Source organism: Urocitellus parryii, chromosome 9 (genome assembly GCF_045843805.1).
Source record: "Urocitellus parryii isolate mUroPar1 chromosome 9, mUroPar1.hap1, whole genome shotgun sequence".
In the NCBI taxonomy this organism is placed as follows: Eukaryota; Metazoa; Chordata; class Mammalia; order Rodentia; family Sciuridae; genus Urocitellus; species Urocitellus parryii.
In genome coordinates this window covers 95,943,544-95,961,957 of record NC_135539.1, presented here as the reverse complement: position 1 = coordinate 95,961,957, position 18,414 = coordinate 95,943,544, and the positions used below count along the sequence as shown (strand labels likewise).

At 37.7% G+C, this 18,414-nt stretch overlaps 1 protein-coding gene across 1 annotated transcript; it reads left to right on the top strand.

The window, feature by feature from the left end:
* The first annotated feature begins 5,181 nt into the window (after positions 1–5,181).
* Positions 5,182–18,414, top strand: Cnih4 (cornichon family member 4). Its single transcript, XM_026407151.2, has 5 exons — positions 5,182–5,312; positions 7,365–7,433; positions 9,619–9,731; positions 11,715–11,855; positions 15,705–18,414. The coding sequence occupies exons 1-5, from the start codon at positions 5,244–5,246 to the stop codon at positions 15,730–15,732; spliced, it is 420 nt and encodes a 139-aa protein (XP_026262936.1). The 5' UTR covers positions 5,182–5,243; the 3' UTR covers positions 15,733–18,414.

The window sequence follows — 18,414 nt, the reverse complement described above, 5'->3', positions numbered from 1 at the left end:
TAACTCCCTCCACAGTTTCTAATGTCAATGCTGGTTATAGTTATCAATTCTTTTTGGTTACTTTTCTGAACTAATTTTCAAAAAGTCTACAGTTTTTGTCTTGTTTGGCCACTGAAGTCTCTGTTCCTTTAACTGGGCAGCTAGTGTTTCTAGATTTCCTTGAATGTTGAGATTCAGCTGTTTTTCTCCATTAAGCATTTGCCTTGGTGCTGTAATCTTTTGATTCATTTCCAAAGCTCTGATAAAGTTGATTCTGATGGTTGTTCCTAGCTTGTTGTAAAGAAAAACTCTTGGAATTCTTTACTCCACCATCTTCAATGATATCAGTTCAATCTCATTAGTTTTTATAATACATATAATCCTGCAAAAGCAACACCAAGATGTAGAACATTTCCATTAACTCTGAAATATTGTCTTGTGCCATTTCCCGGTCTATCTACCATCCTCTATGCTTAGGCAACAATTGACAAACTTTCACTTACTATATATATGATTTTAAATTGTCAGTTTTCGTGTAATAGGATCAGATAATACGTTCTCTTTTATTTCTAGTTTCTTTTGCTCAATATAATATCTTTCGGATATATCCTTGTTTTGCACATATCAGAAGTTTATTTTTCTATTGCCAGGTAGTATTTCATTGCATGGTTATATCATAATGTGTTTACTCTATTTGCCTGTTCGTAATTGTTGGGTAAATTCCAGTTGAGATTTTCTCCACTATTTTTATTTTATTATTTATGGTGCTGGGAAATGAAACCAGGTATATAGAATGCTAGGCAAGTGCTCTACCACTGAACTACATCACTAACCCTTTTTATTTTACTTTGAGACAGGGTCTCACTAAATTGCCTAGTATAACCTCAAATTTGTAGTCCTGATTATACTGGGATTATAGTTGTGCACTACCATGCCTTGCCTGATTATTGTAGCTTTTAATACATTGTGAAATCAGGGAATGTGAGTCTTTCAACTTTTGTTTTTTATTTTTAAAATTGTCTTGTTTTAATTCCTTTGCATTTTCTATAAATTTTATCTTACTTTATTTTTTTGGTGTTTGGGATTGAATTCTTAGCCTTGCCTATTCTAGGTACATGCTTTATCACTGTAATATACCCTCAGCGATGGGGGGTCGATGTCAGCGTCTCATGGGGGGTTCTTCTTCCTGCCAAGGGAATCTAAGCCATCCTAAAACTTAAGATCTTAAATAATTAGTGAATAACAAAACATAAATACTTGGAAACATATTTACAAAAAGCAAAGCCCCTGATCTAGTCTACTTGGGTTCTGGAACTAGACAGAGATGGCTCCAGTTGTTTATTTAAGAGGGAACATCAAAGGCAGGGGATAAAGTTTCAAGGGCAGAGTGTTGCTTTGTGTTGATTTGCAGTCAGCAGATTGATTGACATCTGGTCAGGTCACACCCATCTCAGGTGCTGTGTGGGATCTTTGGCAGAGCTTGAGAGGGATGTTCACCTGCATCAGGCAGTTAATCCCTGTGTGTGTGGGGATGCCATGGGAAGTTCCCAATGCCAGACTTATTCCCTCATGAGGTTACTATGTACAACAGTCCACACACAGCCCATGGACAGCTTGTGAAACTCAGCCTCCATATAAAATTTAGAATAAACTTCAGAGTTCTTAAAAAAAAGATGCTACTATGGTAGCATAGTAAGATGCTACTATGGATTTGGATTGCATGAAACCTAAAGATCAGTTTGGGAAGAATTGATATTTTAACAATATCGAGTTTTCTAACCTGCAAACATAGCATAGCTCTCCTTGTTATTTAGGTTTTTTATTTATTTCATCAGTGTTTTGTAATTATCACATACATATCCTGAAGATTTTTTATTCAATTTATTCACAGGTATTTCATGATTACTGGGGATATTGTTAGTGGCACTGTGGTTTTAAAATTTTGATTTCTGCCAGATGCCATGATGTACCTGTAGTTCCAGCTGCTTGGGAGACTGAGGTGGGAGGATTACTTGAGCCCAGAAATTTGAGACTAGCCTGGGCATCAGGCTAGTCTTTTTTTTTTTTTTTTTTTTTTTTTTTTTAATAAGCCTCTACTGACTAAGCTATATTCTCAGCCCTGATCTGTAATCTTTTTTTTTAATATTTTATTTACATTTTACTTTTTGGCAGACACAACATCTTTGTTTGTATGTGGTGCTGAGGATCGAACCCGGGCCACATCCATGCCAGAGGAGCACGCTACTGCTTGAGCCACATCCCCAGCCCTGCAAGATCACATCTTAAAACTAATTAACTAATTAACCAATTCATTCATTCATTTTCCTTTTTTTTTTCTTTTTTTCCCCTGATATGGGGCCTGAACCCAGGGAAACTCTACCACTAAGCTACATCCCCAGTCCCTTTTATTTTTTAAGACAGGATCTCTCTAAATTGCCAAGGCTGGCCTTGAACTTGTGAAAGCCTTGCTGACAAACTTGCTCCTAATTTAATTTGCCAAACCATCAGAATGATATTTTCAAGATGTAAATCAACTACGTATAATGGCACATGTCTGTAATCCAAGTGACTCTCAAGGCTAAGGCAGGAGGGTTGCAAGTTCAAGGGCAGCCTCAGCAATTTAGTCTCAGCAAAGTACTTTAAAAAGTAAATCAGATCAAGGTCTTTTCTTGCTTAAAATTCTCCAGTAATTCCTCATCATATTAGAAGAAAATTTAAACTCTTTGCTAAGGGTCTATATGCCCCCACCGTATGACCTTGCCCTACCTACTGCTGACTTCTCAAAATTCTCTTACCACTATTCATTGTGTTTTAGCCACAATGACTTTTTTTTTTTTTTTTTTTTTTTTTTTACTGTTTAAGGATATCAAACTTCTACTGTAATTGGGCCTTTGCAATCATTGTCTGAAACACTGCATGCAAATCTTCAAATTGCTGTTATTCAGATTTCTGTGTAAATGTGTTTCTCAGCTTGGCCTTCTCCTAAGTATTTCCCCATCCCCTTCAATCAATCTTCTTCAAGGTACTTATAACTGCTTTTTCCCTTCTCCTCCTCCTCCTCTTCCTCCTCCTCTTCCTCCTCCTCCTCCTCTTCCTCCTCCTCCTCCTCCTCCTCCTCCTCCTCTCTCTCTCTCTCTCTCTCTCTCTCTCTCTCTCTCTCTCTCTCTCTCTCTCTCTCTTTTTTGGTACCAGGTCTGAACCCTGGCACTTAACAACTGAGTCATATCCCTAGTCTTTTTTATTTTTTTGAGACGGGGTCTCCCTAAATTGTTTAGGGCCTTGCTAAGTTGCTGAGACTGGTCTTGAACTTGCAGTCCCTACCTCAGCTGAAATTACAGGCTGTGACACTGTGGATGGCCTTATAACTGCTTTTTTAAAAAATATATATATATTTTAATTCTAAATGGATCTTTTATTTTTTTTTTTATTTATATGTGGTGCTGAGGATCGAACCCAGGGCCTCATACATAACAGGCAAGTGCTTTACCACTGAGCTACAACTCTAGCCCCATAACTGCTTTTAATTAATAGGTTTGTTTTGTCTTCTGCCTCCCCCACTGTTATGCAAGATATAGACTTGTAGAGATTTTTCTTCTGTTGTTCATTTGTATTCCTAAGGTTTAAAACATATAAGAGCTGTTCAGAAAATATTGGTTGAGACTCAGGAGTCTGAGGCAGGATCACAAGTTCAAAGTCAGCCTCAGCAATTTAGGGAGACCCTGACCGAAAATAAAAAATCAAAAGGGCTGTGGGTGTAGCTCAGTGGTAAAGCATCCCTGGATTCTGATACCAAAAAGAAAGAAAAAAAAGGAAAGAAAGAAAAAGAAAATACTGGTTGAATGAATGAGTGGACGAGTGAATTTATTTATTTATTTTTTTGGTACTGTGAATTGAACCCAGGTGCAATACCACTGAGCTACACCCCTATGTCTCTCCCTTTTCGTACCTGGGGATTAAATATAAGGGTACTTAACCACTAAGCTACATCCCGAGTCCTTTCGATTTTTTATTTTCAGACAGGGTCTCGCTAATTTGCTTAGGGTCTTGCTAAATTGCTGAGGCTGGCTTTGAATTTTCTATCCTCCTTGCCTCATCCTGCCGAGTGGCTGGGATTACAGGTGTGTACCACCGTGCCCAGCCTGATTCCTTTTTAAATTTTCATTTTGAGACAGGGTCTAACTTAGTTGCCCAGGCTGGCCGCAAACTTGTGATCTTGAACACATGCCTGTAAACTCAGGGACTCCGGAAACCAAGTCGGGAGCTTCCAAATTCCAGGCTAACCTCAGGAAATTAGCGAGGCCCTAAGCAATTTAGGGTGATCCTGTCACAAAATAAAATAAAAAGGGGCTGGGGATGGAACTCAGTGGTAAAGCACCTTTGGGTTCAATCTCCAATACAAAAAAAAAAAAAAACAGAACAAAACAAACTTTGTGATCCTTTTGCCTCATTCTCATCAGTAGCTGGGATTACTGGTTGGGCTAGCACTATCTCTCTATAAAGAATGACTGACTTTTCTGTAATTAGCTCATGGAGTTTATCACTGGCTATCTACCCCCGCCCCCATTTAGTTGCTATTATATATCCAACTCAATTCTACTACAGAGGCATCTTGTTTGCCCTACTAATTTCTATATCTCTGGAGCCTAGATCTATTCTTGGCCTATAATTAAGGTGTTGTCAATAACTATTTGTTAAATAAATGAAAGGCTGAGACAACGAATTCAATTTTTAAAGATCTTAACATCTAGAGAGGAGAGAAACACTATTATAAAGAGAATAAGCAAGCAACTGTGAAAGTTCCAGAGTAATTGAGATAAGGAACTGACTGATGGGTCTCAATTTTTAAGCCAGGCACTTTAAGGTTGGAACTGTGCTTTGAGGCATGCAAGTGGGTTGAGAGAAGACACTAAAAAAAATTTCACACATGGCACATAACTTAGTATCCAGCAATTTATAGGCGTTCGGTAAATTCTCAAAGACTAATTGCTTGGCACTATTTCTGGAAATAATCAGATTGATGCTAGAGTTTCCGCTAACCTCTTCGGTTGTATACGAACCACTGGACTACATTTCCCAGCATGCATTAACACCACTGTGGTCGCGTTGAAAAGTGGACTACAACTCCCGGCATGCCGTGCAGGCGAGGACTACACGCCCCAGCAAGCCGGGAAAAGGGCCTATCAGGAGCGGGAGGGGCTCGGGAGCCGGTTTGACGGAAGGAGCGGCGGCGACCGAGGAGGTGGAGGAGGAGGAGGAGGCGGAGGATGGAGGCAGTAGTGTTCGTCTTCTCGCTCCTCGATTGTTGCGCGCTCATTTTCCTCTCAGTCTACTTCGTATCCTTGCCTGAGGCGGGCGGAGGGGGACCTGGGGCCCGCCGCCTGAGGGACCGGGCTGAGGGTGGGCCCGGTGGGCACCAGGGCAGGTCTGTGAGGGAGGTGCCCGGCGGCGGTCTCGGGTTCTCGGGGCACTGGCCTGGCCAGAATGAGGCGTGGGCTTCCAGGACCGGGAAGGGAGCCCCGCTGCCGTTCGGTGCCCTGACCCCACCGCCTGCCCTCCCTGGGGGGTCCGAGCGGGCCTTGCTCCTGGCGCACCCCGGCCTGGCCATCGCGCCCTCCCACTGCAGTACCCGCGACTGGCCCTGCCCTGAGCGACGGCTGGCTCTTGGCCTCCCTTTTGGCCCTCGGGAGAAAAAGGTTCCCTTTTTCTTGGGGAGCCCCGGCGCCATTCCCTTTTTTAGTATGTCGGAGGCCCAGGGGCGGTCTCTCGCGGACAGTCGGACTCTGGGACGATCCGCGCGATTTGCCGCCTCTTGTCTTCCCCAGGGCTACAGCCGGGCTGCCCGCCCCTTTGTTCTTGCTGGCTTCAGTGCTTGTGGGGACCTTGTACTTCCAGGAGTTAACTCCTGAAACTGGCGACGTGCGTCGTTCACAATGCCGTTTTTTATTGAGTGTTGGGAAGGAGTATTTAAAAAACCATCTGTAGGGTGCAGTTGTGACTCTGGTAGAGCGCTCGCCTAGCACGAGTGAGGCATTGGGTTCCATCCTCAGCACCACATAAAAATAAAATAATAATATCGTGTCGACTCACAACTTAAAAAAAAAGAAAAGAAAGAAATCTGCAGTGAATATTTTGGTTGACCCTGACAGTTGAAGACTGTAAATTCAGTGACTACATGTGATGTAGTTTCCAGTAGTTTCTCAACTTTACATTTTTTCTGTCAGTCCATGTTAAACTCCAGTATGTTACACTATTTAAATTGTGCATTCCAACCAGTAAATGGTTGTTCAGCAGCATAGCACTGTACTACTTGTGTAGGGTACAGTGCTTCCCTGTTCTTAAAGAAAACTTTTTATTTTCACTTTTTAAATAATAATAATTATTATTATTATGGTGATTGAACCCAGGGGTGCTTTACCACGGAGCTACATCTCCAGTCCTTTTTATTTTTTTTTTAAAAAGGGCTCACCAAGTTGCTGAGAGTTAATTTTAAATTCTTCTGCCTCAGCCTGGGATTACAGGTGTGTGCTACCATGCCAGACAAAATGCTTCCATTCTTTTTGGGGGGATGTGGGGGGAGGATTGAACCCAGGGACTTGTGCATGCAAGGCAAGCATGCTACCAACTGAGCTATATCCCCAGTCATTTTTTATTTTGAAACAGGTCTTGCTATATTGCCAAGGGCTAGCCTTGAATTTGTGATCCTTCTGCCTCAGCCTCCTGAGTGAGATTAAAATGTGGGTCACTGCTCCTGGCTGTAATCCAAATTTTTTTGTTTTTAATACTTAAAAAAAATTTAAAAAAAATTTTTTTAGTTGTAGTTGAACACAATACCTTTATTTTATTTATTTTTGTGTGGTGCTAAGAATCAAACCCAGGGCCTCGCATGTGCTAGGTGAGCGTTCTACTGCTAGGCCACAACCCCAGCCCCTAAAAAAATTTTTTTTAAGATATATTTATTTTTTAGTTGTAGATGGACACAATACTTTTATTTTTATTTACCTTTATATGGTGCTGAGGATCAAAACCAGTGCCTCATATGTGTTAGGCAAGCTGTCTACCACTGAGCTGCAACCCCAGTCCTGTAATCCAATTTTTGATACATATTCATTGCCAGCATGTGACCATGGGGTTTTATAGTTTTTGTATCTTGTTTTCTTTATTTACATTTTAAGTCATCAAAGATGTTTTCTTGATATATCATAAATAAACACTACTTTTCTAGTGGAAATTAATATTTTAACTTTTTTTTTAAGCTTAGACTCAAACTCAGGGCCATGTGCAGCTGTAACACTGAGATACATCCTCTTCCTTGCAACTGGGATTGCTTTCTGAAACTAAATGCATAATTTTTATAAAAAAGTATAATTCCTTATCTTGATCATCAGATAATTACATTGTCTGATTTAGAATGTGATTACATTAATGCTAGATCATGTTGCTCGAAATTAAACAAGGTAAGACATTTTCTTGCTCACTTTTTGCTATTGAAGTCAGTTCTTCATTTTCCATTTTAAAGATTATTATAATCAACATGCATTTTTTATTTTAGAATGCATGTTGGTTTTAGAGTTCATTTTAGAGTGTATATTCATTAGACTGTTGGTAGAACTGCTGCTTTGCAATATTTTAGATCATAAAATTATGCTATAAGATTTGACTTGAAATTTCATTTCTTTATTCTGTGTATTCCTGTCTACAGTAGGCAGCTTCATTATTCAGTCCAGGCTCAGGTTCATTATGAAGATAATTATTTTTGTTTTCTGTGTCTAAACCTCTTCCTTCCACTTATGGATAAAATTTTCAGTTTGTCTTTTTTTGGATGAAAGAAGACCTTCCTTGTGTGGCTTGCATAGAAGTAAATTGATTAGATTTGTTTTAAGGCCATTTACTTTTAGTATAGTCAGAACTTTATATTGGCACAATATTCTGAACTGCAGAACTCGTCTAGATATAGGGAAACCAGTTGTCCCTAATTCATTTTACAATGAGTAGACAAACACTTTCTGGATGAGAGTTCAAATACAAATAGAATACTTGAGAGGTGTTTTTGGCTTGACCTAAAAACAATTTTCATGGGTCTTCACATTTTCAGTATACTTTAGTTTCTCTGACCCATGAAGAAAATAAAGTTATTTTTTGATTTTGTATTTTTTGAAAAGTGTATCTCTGAAAAAGTTAAAATTAACATGTATTAATTTTACAGATTAATGGGTTTCACTGTGACATTTCCAAACATGGATGTGTTGTATGTTGATCGTATCTACCTTTCCATCTGCCCTCTCCTGCCCTCCCCTTCCTCCAACCCTCTTCCCAGCCCTCTTTGTAATGATTCCTCTTCTACTTTTAAGATTACTATATTCTTCTACTGACAAAGTTGCTCCTTGGATTTGAAGTTTAAGTAGTTTTTTAATGTTAATTTTTATGAAAGTTGTATATATACACGACTAAGTCGGTGGTATTGCAAAGTTTATAGTGAAAAATAGTGGTCTCTTCCTGACCCCTTTAAGTCCTGTCTTGCTAAAGGGGTAACTGATTTTAATACTTGGACAGTTTATTTTTTTTCTGGTATTTATATCTCTGTTTCTTTTTCATTTGTTTGCACTATTTCTGGATTTGTCAGTTTTAAATATTGACTTCACAATATGGAAGAAAAGATTTAATTATTCTGTACTCCTTTACTTAAACATCTATTTTCCTATTATTTCATTTTCCTTTTTGAAAATATTCCATGTTTATATCATAATGCACTGTTATAAAATATAGATATTTTTTATTGCTGAACCTCAGTTGATAGTGATAGTATTTTTCTTTCTTTCCTTTTTTTTTTTTTTCTGGGTATCTTTTCCAGAAAAATTACTTTTCTTTTATTTACCTGTTACTTAGTCTTCAGATACATCTCCAAACCCTTCAGTACTATTTTCTATATGGTAAAATGTTTAAGCTTGAAGCAGGGGTACATACCTGTAATCCCAGTGACTTGGGAGGCTGAGACAGGCAGATTGCAAGTGTGAGTCCAGCCTGGACAAGTTATCAAAACCCTGTCATTAAAAAACTTTAAAGGGATGGGGATATGGCTCCGTGATAAAGTGCTCCTGGGTTGAATCAAAAATACCACAAAAGTACCAAAAAAATAAATGAATGAATGAAAGAAAGGAAGAAGAGAAAAAGAAATCCAGAGTTTGAAAACTACTTCTGTAGGGGTCTGATATTATAAGCTTTTAAAGGATTCTGGAGATAGGAAATTGTTTCAAGATTGATATTCTGACTTAGAAGCAACCTGAAAATGCATATTAACCATCCCAAATTAGAATAAGAGGCTTTAGCATAGATATTTGAATAGAAAATAAATAATACTCTCTATTTTTGCTCTAGTTAGCATTTAAACCTGCTTAGTGATTGACTTTAAGCCTTTGCTTAGGACAAAACACAATTGAAATTTAAGTGCTTTATATTTAAGCTGCTCCCTGATGCATTTGCATGGGGTCAACACTATGCAAATCTGGGACATCTGAGTCTAAAAATAATCTTGAAACAGTAGCTTGTAAACTTTCTTTGAACATTCATTGATTTACTTTCAAATAACATGTATAGTCAGGAAAGACATGGTGGTGGGCATAATATTGTATTCTTTCCTTGCAGTGGGTAATTCCAGAATTGATTGGCCATACTGTTGTCACTGTATTAATGCTTGTTTCATTGCACTGGTTCATATTCCTTCTCAACTTACCTGTTGCTACTTGGAATATATATCGGTAAGTATAATTTGTTTACTATTTTGTCAGGGCAGTTAAACTTTTTTCTTTCTTTTTTTTTTTCTTTTTTTTTAAGTAAACAGCTTTCTTTTCTCCATGAAAATTGCTTTATTAAATCAGTATAAATTTTGTTGTTTCACTTTGGAATATTGGGCAAATGGTAATTGCATGTTTTGATCTTGTGGTTAAAGCACAAATTTACATGTCATGTTTATTTGTAATGTCTAAAGACTTGTGAAATGTTTTTTCATTGCTTTGAGTATAATTTTCTTTTAAGTATAGTCAAAAGTCTGAAAATGTAAGCCCTTTTTGTTTGTAGATAGTTTTTTTAAATTTTTTTAGTTGTAAATGGACACTTATTTATTTATTTTTATGTGGTGCTAAGGATTGAACACAGAACCTCACACGTGCCAGGCAAGCGCTCTACCACTGAGCCATAATCCTAGCATCTGTAGATACAGTTTTTAATTAGAGTGTACTATACTTAGAATACTCCAAAGAAAATTACATTTTTAAAACCTGCAAATTAGGTAACTTATCAGAATTTTTGACTTAATAAATTTAGGAAGTTTGTTAAAAAATAATAGAAACAGTGATTGGATATAATTTTATAGTTGTACTATTATGAAGCATATTGTCTTGTGAATAATTGTGGAAAAATCTTGACAAGCTTAGAGTGTTACTAAGTTGCTGAAGTTGGCTTTGAACTTGCCATCCTCTTGTCTTACTCTCCCAAGTTACTGAGATTACAGACTTGCACTCTTGTGCCCAGCCTCTATATTTTTAGGTTTTATTTTTTTTGTATCTATTTTTTTTAGTGTAAAACCATTCATTGCCAATACTTAAGCATGATATAAAGTACAATTATAATAAAAAGGACATAGAAAAGAACAAAGTGTTGGAGGAACATAAGAAGAATGTGAAAAGATAGTGGAAGGTAGTAGAGGTAAGTAAGGGGTAGATTTGCAGGATGATCTTAAAAAGATAGTGAAACTAGAACCTGAGCTAGGGAAATGTTTCTCAGTCTGTATGGCTTTTCTATTTAGCAACAACATGCCCAACTACATGAAGTTTTAAGGACAAACAAAAAAAGAAAGAAAAAAGAGTGACACTCTTGGGGCTGGAGATGTGGCTCAAGTGGTAGTGCGCTCACCTGGCATGCACGGGGCATTGGGTTCGATCCTCAGCACCACATAAAAATAAAATAAAGATATTGTGTCCACCTAAAACTAAAAAAATAAATATTTTTTTAAAAAAAGTGACACTCTTCTTAGATAACTTGGAAGTCAGAGAACAATAAGACTCTTTGAGACTTCTCTGATATATAAGTATAGGTGTGCTACTAGGATTTGGGAGAGAATTTAAGATTTGTGGAGCTCAGAAGGGCCTTTGCATTTCACAGAGGTGGTAATTCATTGTAGCAAGAATGAGGAAACCAGATTGTCCTAGAAACTTGGACATGAAAGCCAGAAGAAATCATAAACAGTGCTGAGTTAAAACATGTATGTTACACAAACAGCACAGTCTGGATGTTGAAACCCAGACATATACAAAGTAATCCAGTTTTCTTAATTCTCCATATCCTATAAAGAAATTTCTAAGAACTTGATGAAATTAGTTTGGTTTTAGAGTCTCCATTAACCTTTGTATATTGGAAAAGAGCTGTAGGGATGGATGACTGGTTTGGTAGTTTTCTACAGGAGATGGATAAAAGGTTCTCAGTGCATAAAACATCCCTTTTTAGAATATTACTGTATTTGTTTCAGAGGACAAAAAAATTACACTAAAAATTAACAGTATTATAATTTCCAGAGGAAGACTAAGTGGTAGCCCACAACACCATTTCTGTCTATATTTGATTTGAATTAAAAGCTGCAATGATGGGTTCACATTTAAAGGTTGATTATTATTAGTTATTTTTTTTCAATATTTATGCTAACAGTTTGAATTTCTTTTTAATGTGTATATCCTTTAATTTATCAGTTTTATTATGGTACCAAGTGGCAACATGGGAGTGTTTGATCCAACGGAAATACACAATCGAGGGCAACTGAAGTCACACATGAAAGAAGCCATGATCAAACTTGGTTTCCACTTGCTCTGTTTCTTCATGTATCTTTATAGGTGAGTTTAAAGTTTTCTTGGCATCTTTTTAGATGCCATGTCAGCTTTTGATGGATAAGTTATTACTATAGTAGAAGATTTTGCATTGATTTTGAATAACTTTGGGGGTTTTATGTGAATTTCTTATGTGGCTGTGTAGATTCTTTTATGTGTGTTATCGAATCGGCATTCTATTTAGTCTATAGTAGAGTTACTCTGTAGTTATTCCTTAGTCATTGAGGCTATCAACATGCTTAAAACTATCTTGGCTATTTTTTTAAAAAATATTTTTTAAGATATTAATGGACCTTTATTTTATTTATTTATTTATATGTGGTGCTGAGAATCGAACCCAGTGCCTCACACATGCTAGGCAAGTGCTGTACCACCGAGCCACAACTCTAGCCCCTGTCTTGGCTATTCTTTTCCTGCCCTAGTGTTTAGCTGTGAGGGATTACTTGTAGCAGGTTTCACCTATCACAAGCATTAATATATGTACCCCTAGAGACCATCCCTCTTATGGGTTCCTGGGGAGTTAAACTACTGGCAGCTGATCTCAACAACTTACATCAAATTGGGCTGATCTTTCTTGTCAGTAAGGAATTTAGATGTGATGCTGATTTTCCTTGGTTCTAAATGGTCTAATTGTATGTCTTCTAGTTATAATATATGCAAGTAAGAATTAATATGAAGAATTGACTGTCACACACTGGAAGCCTGTGTAGTCTTGTTTAAAACTTAAATTTATTCCCTTATGTTTTAGAGATGAACATACCACATTTTCCTTTATCTATCATAGACTTATAGTACAGAGCAAAGGGGAGGGAAAAAAATGCCACTGTATGATTTGATTAAGCCTGTAGGAAGTTAGAAATCAGGCTTAACTTTAGTATCAAATCTTTAATCAGATGATTTCTACTTTTCTCCTTTTTAAAAAATTTTCATTTTTTTGTGGTGCTGGGCCTTGAACACATGGTCTTATGTGTGCTAAGCAAGTGTTCTACCAATGAGCTACACCTCTAGCCCTTGAAATTTTAATGTTTTGCACAAGTATAAGAACTATTTAGGAAAAATTTATACTACTAAGCTTTTACCCTTGCAAGATTCTTAATAGCAATTATATGGAGATAATGCTTTTTTATCTGAAATAGTTTAAAGTCATAAACTTTGTCAGGCATCTGCCTGACAAAGCTGCCTTATGGACCTCCTTTACTGGGTTGAATCTACCCACTAGCAAAGAATAAATTAAAATTAGAGTTTAGGGCTGCGCATGGTGGTAAGTGCCTGTAATCCCAGTGATTTGGGAGGTTGAGACAGGAGGATTGAAAGTTTGAGTCCAACCTTAGCAACTTAGTGAGACCCTGTCTCAGTATAAAAAAATAAAAAAGACTGGGGTATACCTCAGAGGGATGGTGCCCTGGGTTCAACTCCTAGCCCCTCCTTCCCCAATTCAAAAAAAGTTTAGGACTGGGATATAGTTCAGTATTAGTGTTTGCATAGCATGCATGAAGCCCTGGGTTTGATCCCCAGTACTGAAGAAAAAGAAAAAAGAGTTCAGTCCCTTTTCACCATTCATTTTATTTGCTTTTTTTGGAGTTTTATTTTGAAAATTAGGGCAAAAGAAATCACTGCTATCAGTTTCTGGTTCTTGTGCCCTACCTTAGTGCTAATGGGCTTAATTTTTAATCTAGGTATTAAAGATGAAATTAAAGGTCAAACAGTTTTAATATTAAGAACACAAGCTGGGTGTGGTGGTATGTGCCTGTAGTTCAAACTACTCCAGAAGCTAAGGCAGGAGTTTGAGCCCAGCCTGGGCAACATGTGAGACCCCCATCTCAAAAAAGAAAATAAACAAAAGAATACAATGATGCATATATTTTCATTTTTTAGGTCAAACTATGGGACGGTATCTTTACTGTCAAATGTTTCTTTGTATTTGTTTCTGAAGTAACAGAAACAAAAAAACTAGGTGAAATTGGTATAGCTAAGGTTATCCTTTTTCATTCTCCCCTGAAGGTTTCACACTGTTGGAGAGTAAACTTGAGCAGACATTCCCTGCATCTTGGTAGTGTGAGCTTTCTTGGGTTCATGTTATAGACAGGCTTTTTGAAAATAAACATAGAATTGAGGAGCAGTCATATGGCTTAGTAGACCTGAAGTCTTGAGATTCAAAAATGCACAAGAGTTTCTTTGTCTTGGTCACTGAATTTAAAGCAATGGGAAAACAGGCTGGAGGAATTGGGAAGCCATTAGGGGGACTATAGCTCAGTGATACAACACTCAGTAGAATTGTAGCATGTGAAAGGTCTGGGTTGAATCCCCAGCACCAGGAAAGTAGTAGTAGTTTTAAGATATGGCTTTTTACAACTAAATGAAGGATAAGCAAACTGTATAACTGGTGTACCTGGCAGCTGCTCCTTTCCTTGTTTCTCTCTCTCTCTTTTCTTCCTTTCTTCTTCCCTGTCAGCTTGTCATTTTCAGTCACTTTGCTATTACCCATCCCTTAGTGTCACTCATAGTTACAGGGATCAGGATGAAAGAGAATAGTTTTAGAATATGACCTTGTAGCACTTTTTTTCTTGGTTTTGGTTGCTATTTTTTTAAGTGATTTTATTATCAAATTACCAGCTTTTATTGCAGAGTTTTTATGCTGCTCCTATTCTGATTCTGTTGTCTGCCACACCTGGCATGTTGTTCAATAGAACTAAAGTTTTGGAAACAAGAAAAAAAATGTTCATCTTTCTTAAAGAATGGTGAAATTAATGCCTTTGAGTTTTGGTTAGGTGCTAACCAAGTAGAAGCTGGGCTTTACCACTTCCTGTGTGACTTGGGGCAGGTATATTTACTTCTCTGTGCCTCAGTTTTTCATTGGAAAATGGAATCTTATACCTTCCTCATTGAATTGTAGTGTTGACTAAGTGAGATGGTGCCTGTAGAGCACTTAGATTTATATTGATGTGTATAGTAAATGCTCAAAAGTCTTTCAAAAATACCAGCTACTACCATTAATCTGTGCTGTTCATTGTGTATATTTAATATTGTTAAATTTAGAGAACTAATCATTTATACCATTAGTATCATAAGGGTCTTTTTGTGCATGTTAGTCATTTGATCTCAGCAGAGCAAGTCTGATCCCTGATAAATAAAAGGAAAGGATCGTTTTTTATCATTGTTCAACTGAGGTGATTTCATAAGATTATTTATTGGATGATTGCTATGGGTCAGACACTGTAAAGCACTGCGAGTTACACAAAGGAGCAATGCAGAATCCCTGCAGTGGAGAGCTCTGAGCTTCACAATTGGTGTCCTAGGGTGTCACATAGGACGTGAAAGTGCAGGTGTTGGGATCGTGCTCTCATTTTGGAGGAGCTCATAGATCAGAGCATGCAAGATGATGAGCTATGGAAGGAGCCATGCAACTGCTCTGGTCTGAGGCTGGCCTCCTCAGGAGGTGCTTCAGATCACCTTCCTGATCATGGAAGCCCAAGTGTGTGTGTGGAGGTGTGGTGGGGGAGTAGGGCAGAGGCATTCCAGGCATAGCAATAGCTTGTGCAAAGACCTGGTGAGATAATTAAAGGTTGTTCCCCCCCCCCCCTGCATATAGGCTCTTTTTTTTTTTTTAAACATATACTCCCATATTGTTTTTAGGTTGTACTCCCACTTTCACCCCTAATTACTTATTATTTAGTGAAGAATTAGGCCATCAAGAATCCCTAGTATAAATATTCTTCCTTTTGGGTAAAACATGATTGTCTTCTACTCAAATGAATGTTCTTTGATGACCCTTAGTGATGGAAATCTGGACAGACCAGACTGTAGGAACATTTCTAAAAAGGAAACATTAGTAACATTAATTTCTTCTTTTCACAGTATGATTTTAGCTTTGATAAATGACTGAAGCCGGAGAAGCTGTGGTTGGAGTTAACCTACAGTACAGTGCACAGTTGAGGAGCCAGAGACTACTTACATCATCCTTAGAACCGTGACCATAGCAGTATATATTTTCGTCTTTGAACAAGATACTATTTTTGCTGTATTTTTACCATATAAAGTATTTAAAAAACATGAATTGAGTTTTTGTAGATTTCTGGTTCTCAACATTAGCCTGAACCCCAACACATGAAGGTGTTTTTTATCATCTGAGTGTTGAAGAAGGTTATTTGTATGTAGAAGTAGGACTGTCCTGTCAGCCTTGCATGCCAAAGAAATAAAGGACACACCTTAAAAGGGAATACTTGATAAGCCAGATTGTCTTCAAGTCTACTGAAGAGTCAGAATATAAAACAACACTGTTAATCTGGACAAAAGAAAAAAAGAAAGTTACCTACCCTTTTTGCCTATATTGTGGCAACTTCATAATAGTATGTCTCAAAGATTTATGGGATTGTCAGCTAAAAGTCTTTCTATAAGAATATTAATAGAAAATGACACTTCAAAAATTTATATTTCTTTGCAGAATTTGTGAAATATTATAAGCCATTTGCCCAGATACAATGTAATTCTTGCTTTATAGAAAGGGAAAATAAATTTAAAAAACCAAGATTTTTATCAGGAGCTTTCATTTAAAAGCTACTGTCTCCATAATCACCCCCAAACTCATACAATCTCTTTGGTGCTTGCAGGGTCTTATTTTTGTATTGCAATTGATTCAACTGTTTTTGATCTCTTTTTATTTAATGGGATTGGAGAAGTGATTTGGTAGAAGAATCTTCTATAAGATTATAAGTAGGAAGAATTGTTCTTTGTCAGTGAAATTGAGCCTACTAGTGCTCTGCTTGGTGCCAGGATTAACTGCATTTCTTCTGTTCTTATTGCACTGACTACTTTGTGAACTGAGAACCAATACAAGCCATTTTGTGCTCATAGCAATATCTAACAGAACTCAGTTTCTTGGCGCTATTTGTAAACCCTGCCACATTGAGATCAGTTGCCCCCAGCTGTCTCTCAGCTCTCATGATGTCAAATGAGCCTGGTGGGTCATTCAGGCCTAGCTTATGCTTTAGTATTGCTATCTTAAGCGTTGGCATTTAGGCAAACCACGATTGTTCTATGACAGAGTCCAAAGGGATTATTTATTCTGGCATGACAGAATTGGATGGCTGACACACCTTGTGGTCCCCAAAAGATTTAATGTTGCATAGACTTTCGGCTTTAGCTTTGGTTGAAATAGAAGCAAGGGAGCCACTAAGCTAAATTCCCATGCAAACAGACCATGTTTCAGGGATAGAAGTGGTGCTCTGGCAACAAACACATTTAAGGAAGAGGGAAGTGGAGGCAAAATAAATTTGATCCTGCTGGCCTCTGAAGAGTCACAGAAATTCTCCTTATGGTAATCTTATTTCTGCTAGGCAAAGGGCCAAGAAGCTGTAACAGAAATTACTTTGCTTGCATCTCTTTCTTAACTTTTTCCCTTGGAAGCACATTCTGTTTAAAACATAATCCTCCCTAACTGCCAGTACCTCTCAGTGTTCTGCCCAAGTTTTTAAAACAGTGAAGCTGTTGGAAAATTTAAATCCTGGAAACTGAGAGAAAATGGTTTACTTAAAGTAGCTCAAAGGAGTGGAGAACTTTTGACCAAAATCTTTCACCTTTTCATTCAAGTATTCTTAATAGCCCAAACTGAAACCCACATGGCTGAGAACTTTGGGGCTGCAATTCCACATGGGGCACAAGGTGCTGGGGCTGAGCAAATAGGTGCCTATTCAAAGAACCAGGAATGATTTACTTCTGAAGCATTAACTGGTTAAAAAAATAAAAACTCTCCCTTTCTATTATTGCTTGTCCGTATCAAGTCAAGAAAGGGGTGGAGGAGATCTAGCTTTTATTTTTTCAGAGGCTTTTCTATGAGAGATGAAAAAGAGGGGACAATAACACTGACTTTAAAATAGCTATGGCTAAGATGCTAAAGGTTAGTTTATATTTTTTGATTTGAGAGTTCCAGAGAACCTTGGAGATCATTTGTTTTAATGTCTTAAAACTTGAGGCCTAAATATTGCCCAATACCCCATTAAGTATGAGCATCTGAAATCCTGATGTTTAGTCCAGTGGTCTCCCTTACCCACTCTACCATGTCCCTCTATAAAGGCAGTACTGAGGACCCAGCCAGTGCACACTACCATGAGGAGTTCCTGTGCGTATTTTAATTCGTGTATTGTCATTTTTCTCTTGGCATTCTTTCAGTGATAGCAGGCACCATTGCTAAATCACTGGAACCTCAGCTGAGAGAACTGGGGAACCAAAATCCAAGATGCAGCTCAGTTCATCAGAACCTAGCAGGTACTTTGAGCTGCCTTTTCATGCCTGCCACACAGATGCCGGTGGAATTAAGAGTCCAAATCAGTTTACTGGTCTTAACTTTGAAGTTGAGAACTAAGAAAGCTTCCTGCTGTACTTTATCTCCTGTGGTACTTTCTGTCTCTGTCTGGTATTAGTTATTCACCTGCAAATAATCTCACCTACTAGATTGTACGCTCCTGGAGGGCAGAGTCCACTTTTATTTGTATTTTCATCTTTTCTCTCCTGGCACCTAACTTAGTGCCTTGAACACAGAAACAATAAATGATTGTTGAGTAACAAGTAA

Coding starts and splice junctions, on each gene's coding strand:
- Cnih4 (XM_026407151.2), top strand. CDS start 5,244: ATGGAGGCAGTAGTGTTCGTCTTCTCGCTCCTCGATTGTTGCGCGCTC. Junction 7,434..9,618: donor GTTGCTCGAAATTAAACAAG/GTAAGACATTTT, acceptor CTTTCCTTGCAG/TGGGTAATTCCAGAATTGAT. Junction 9,732..11,714: donor GCTACTTGGAATATATATCG/GTAAGTATAATT, acceptor TTAATTTATCAG/TTTTATTATGGTACCAAGTG.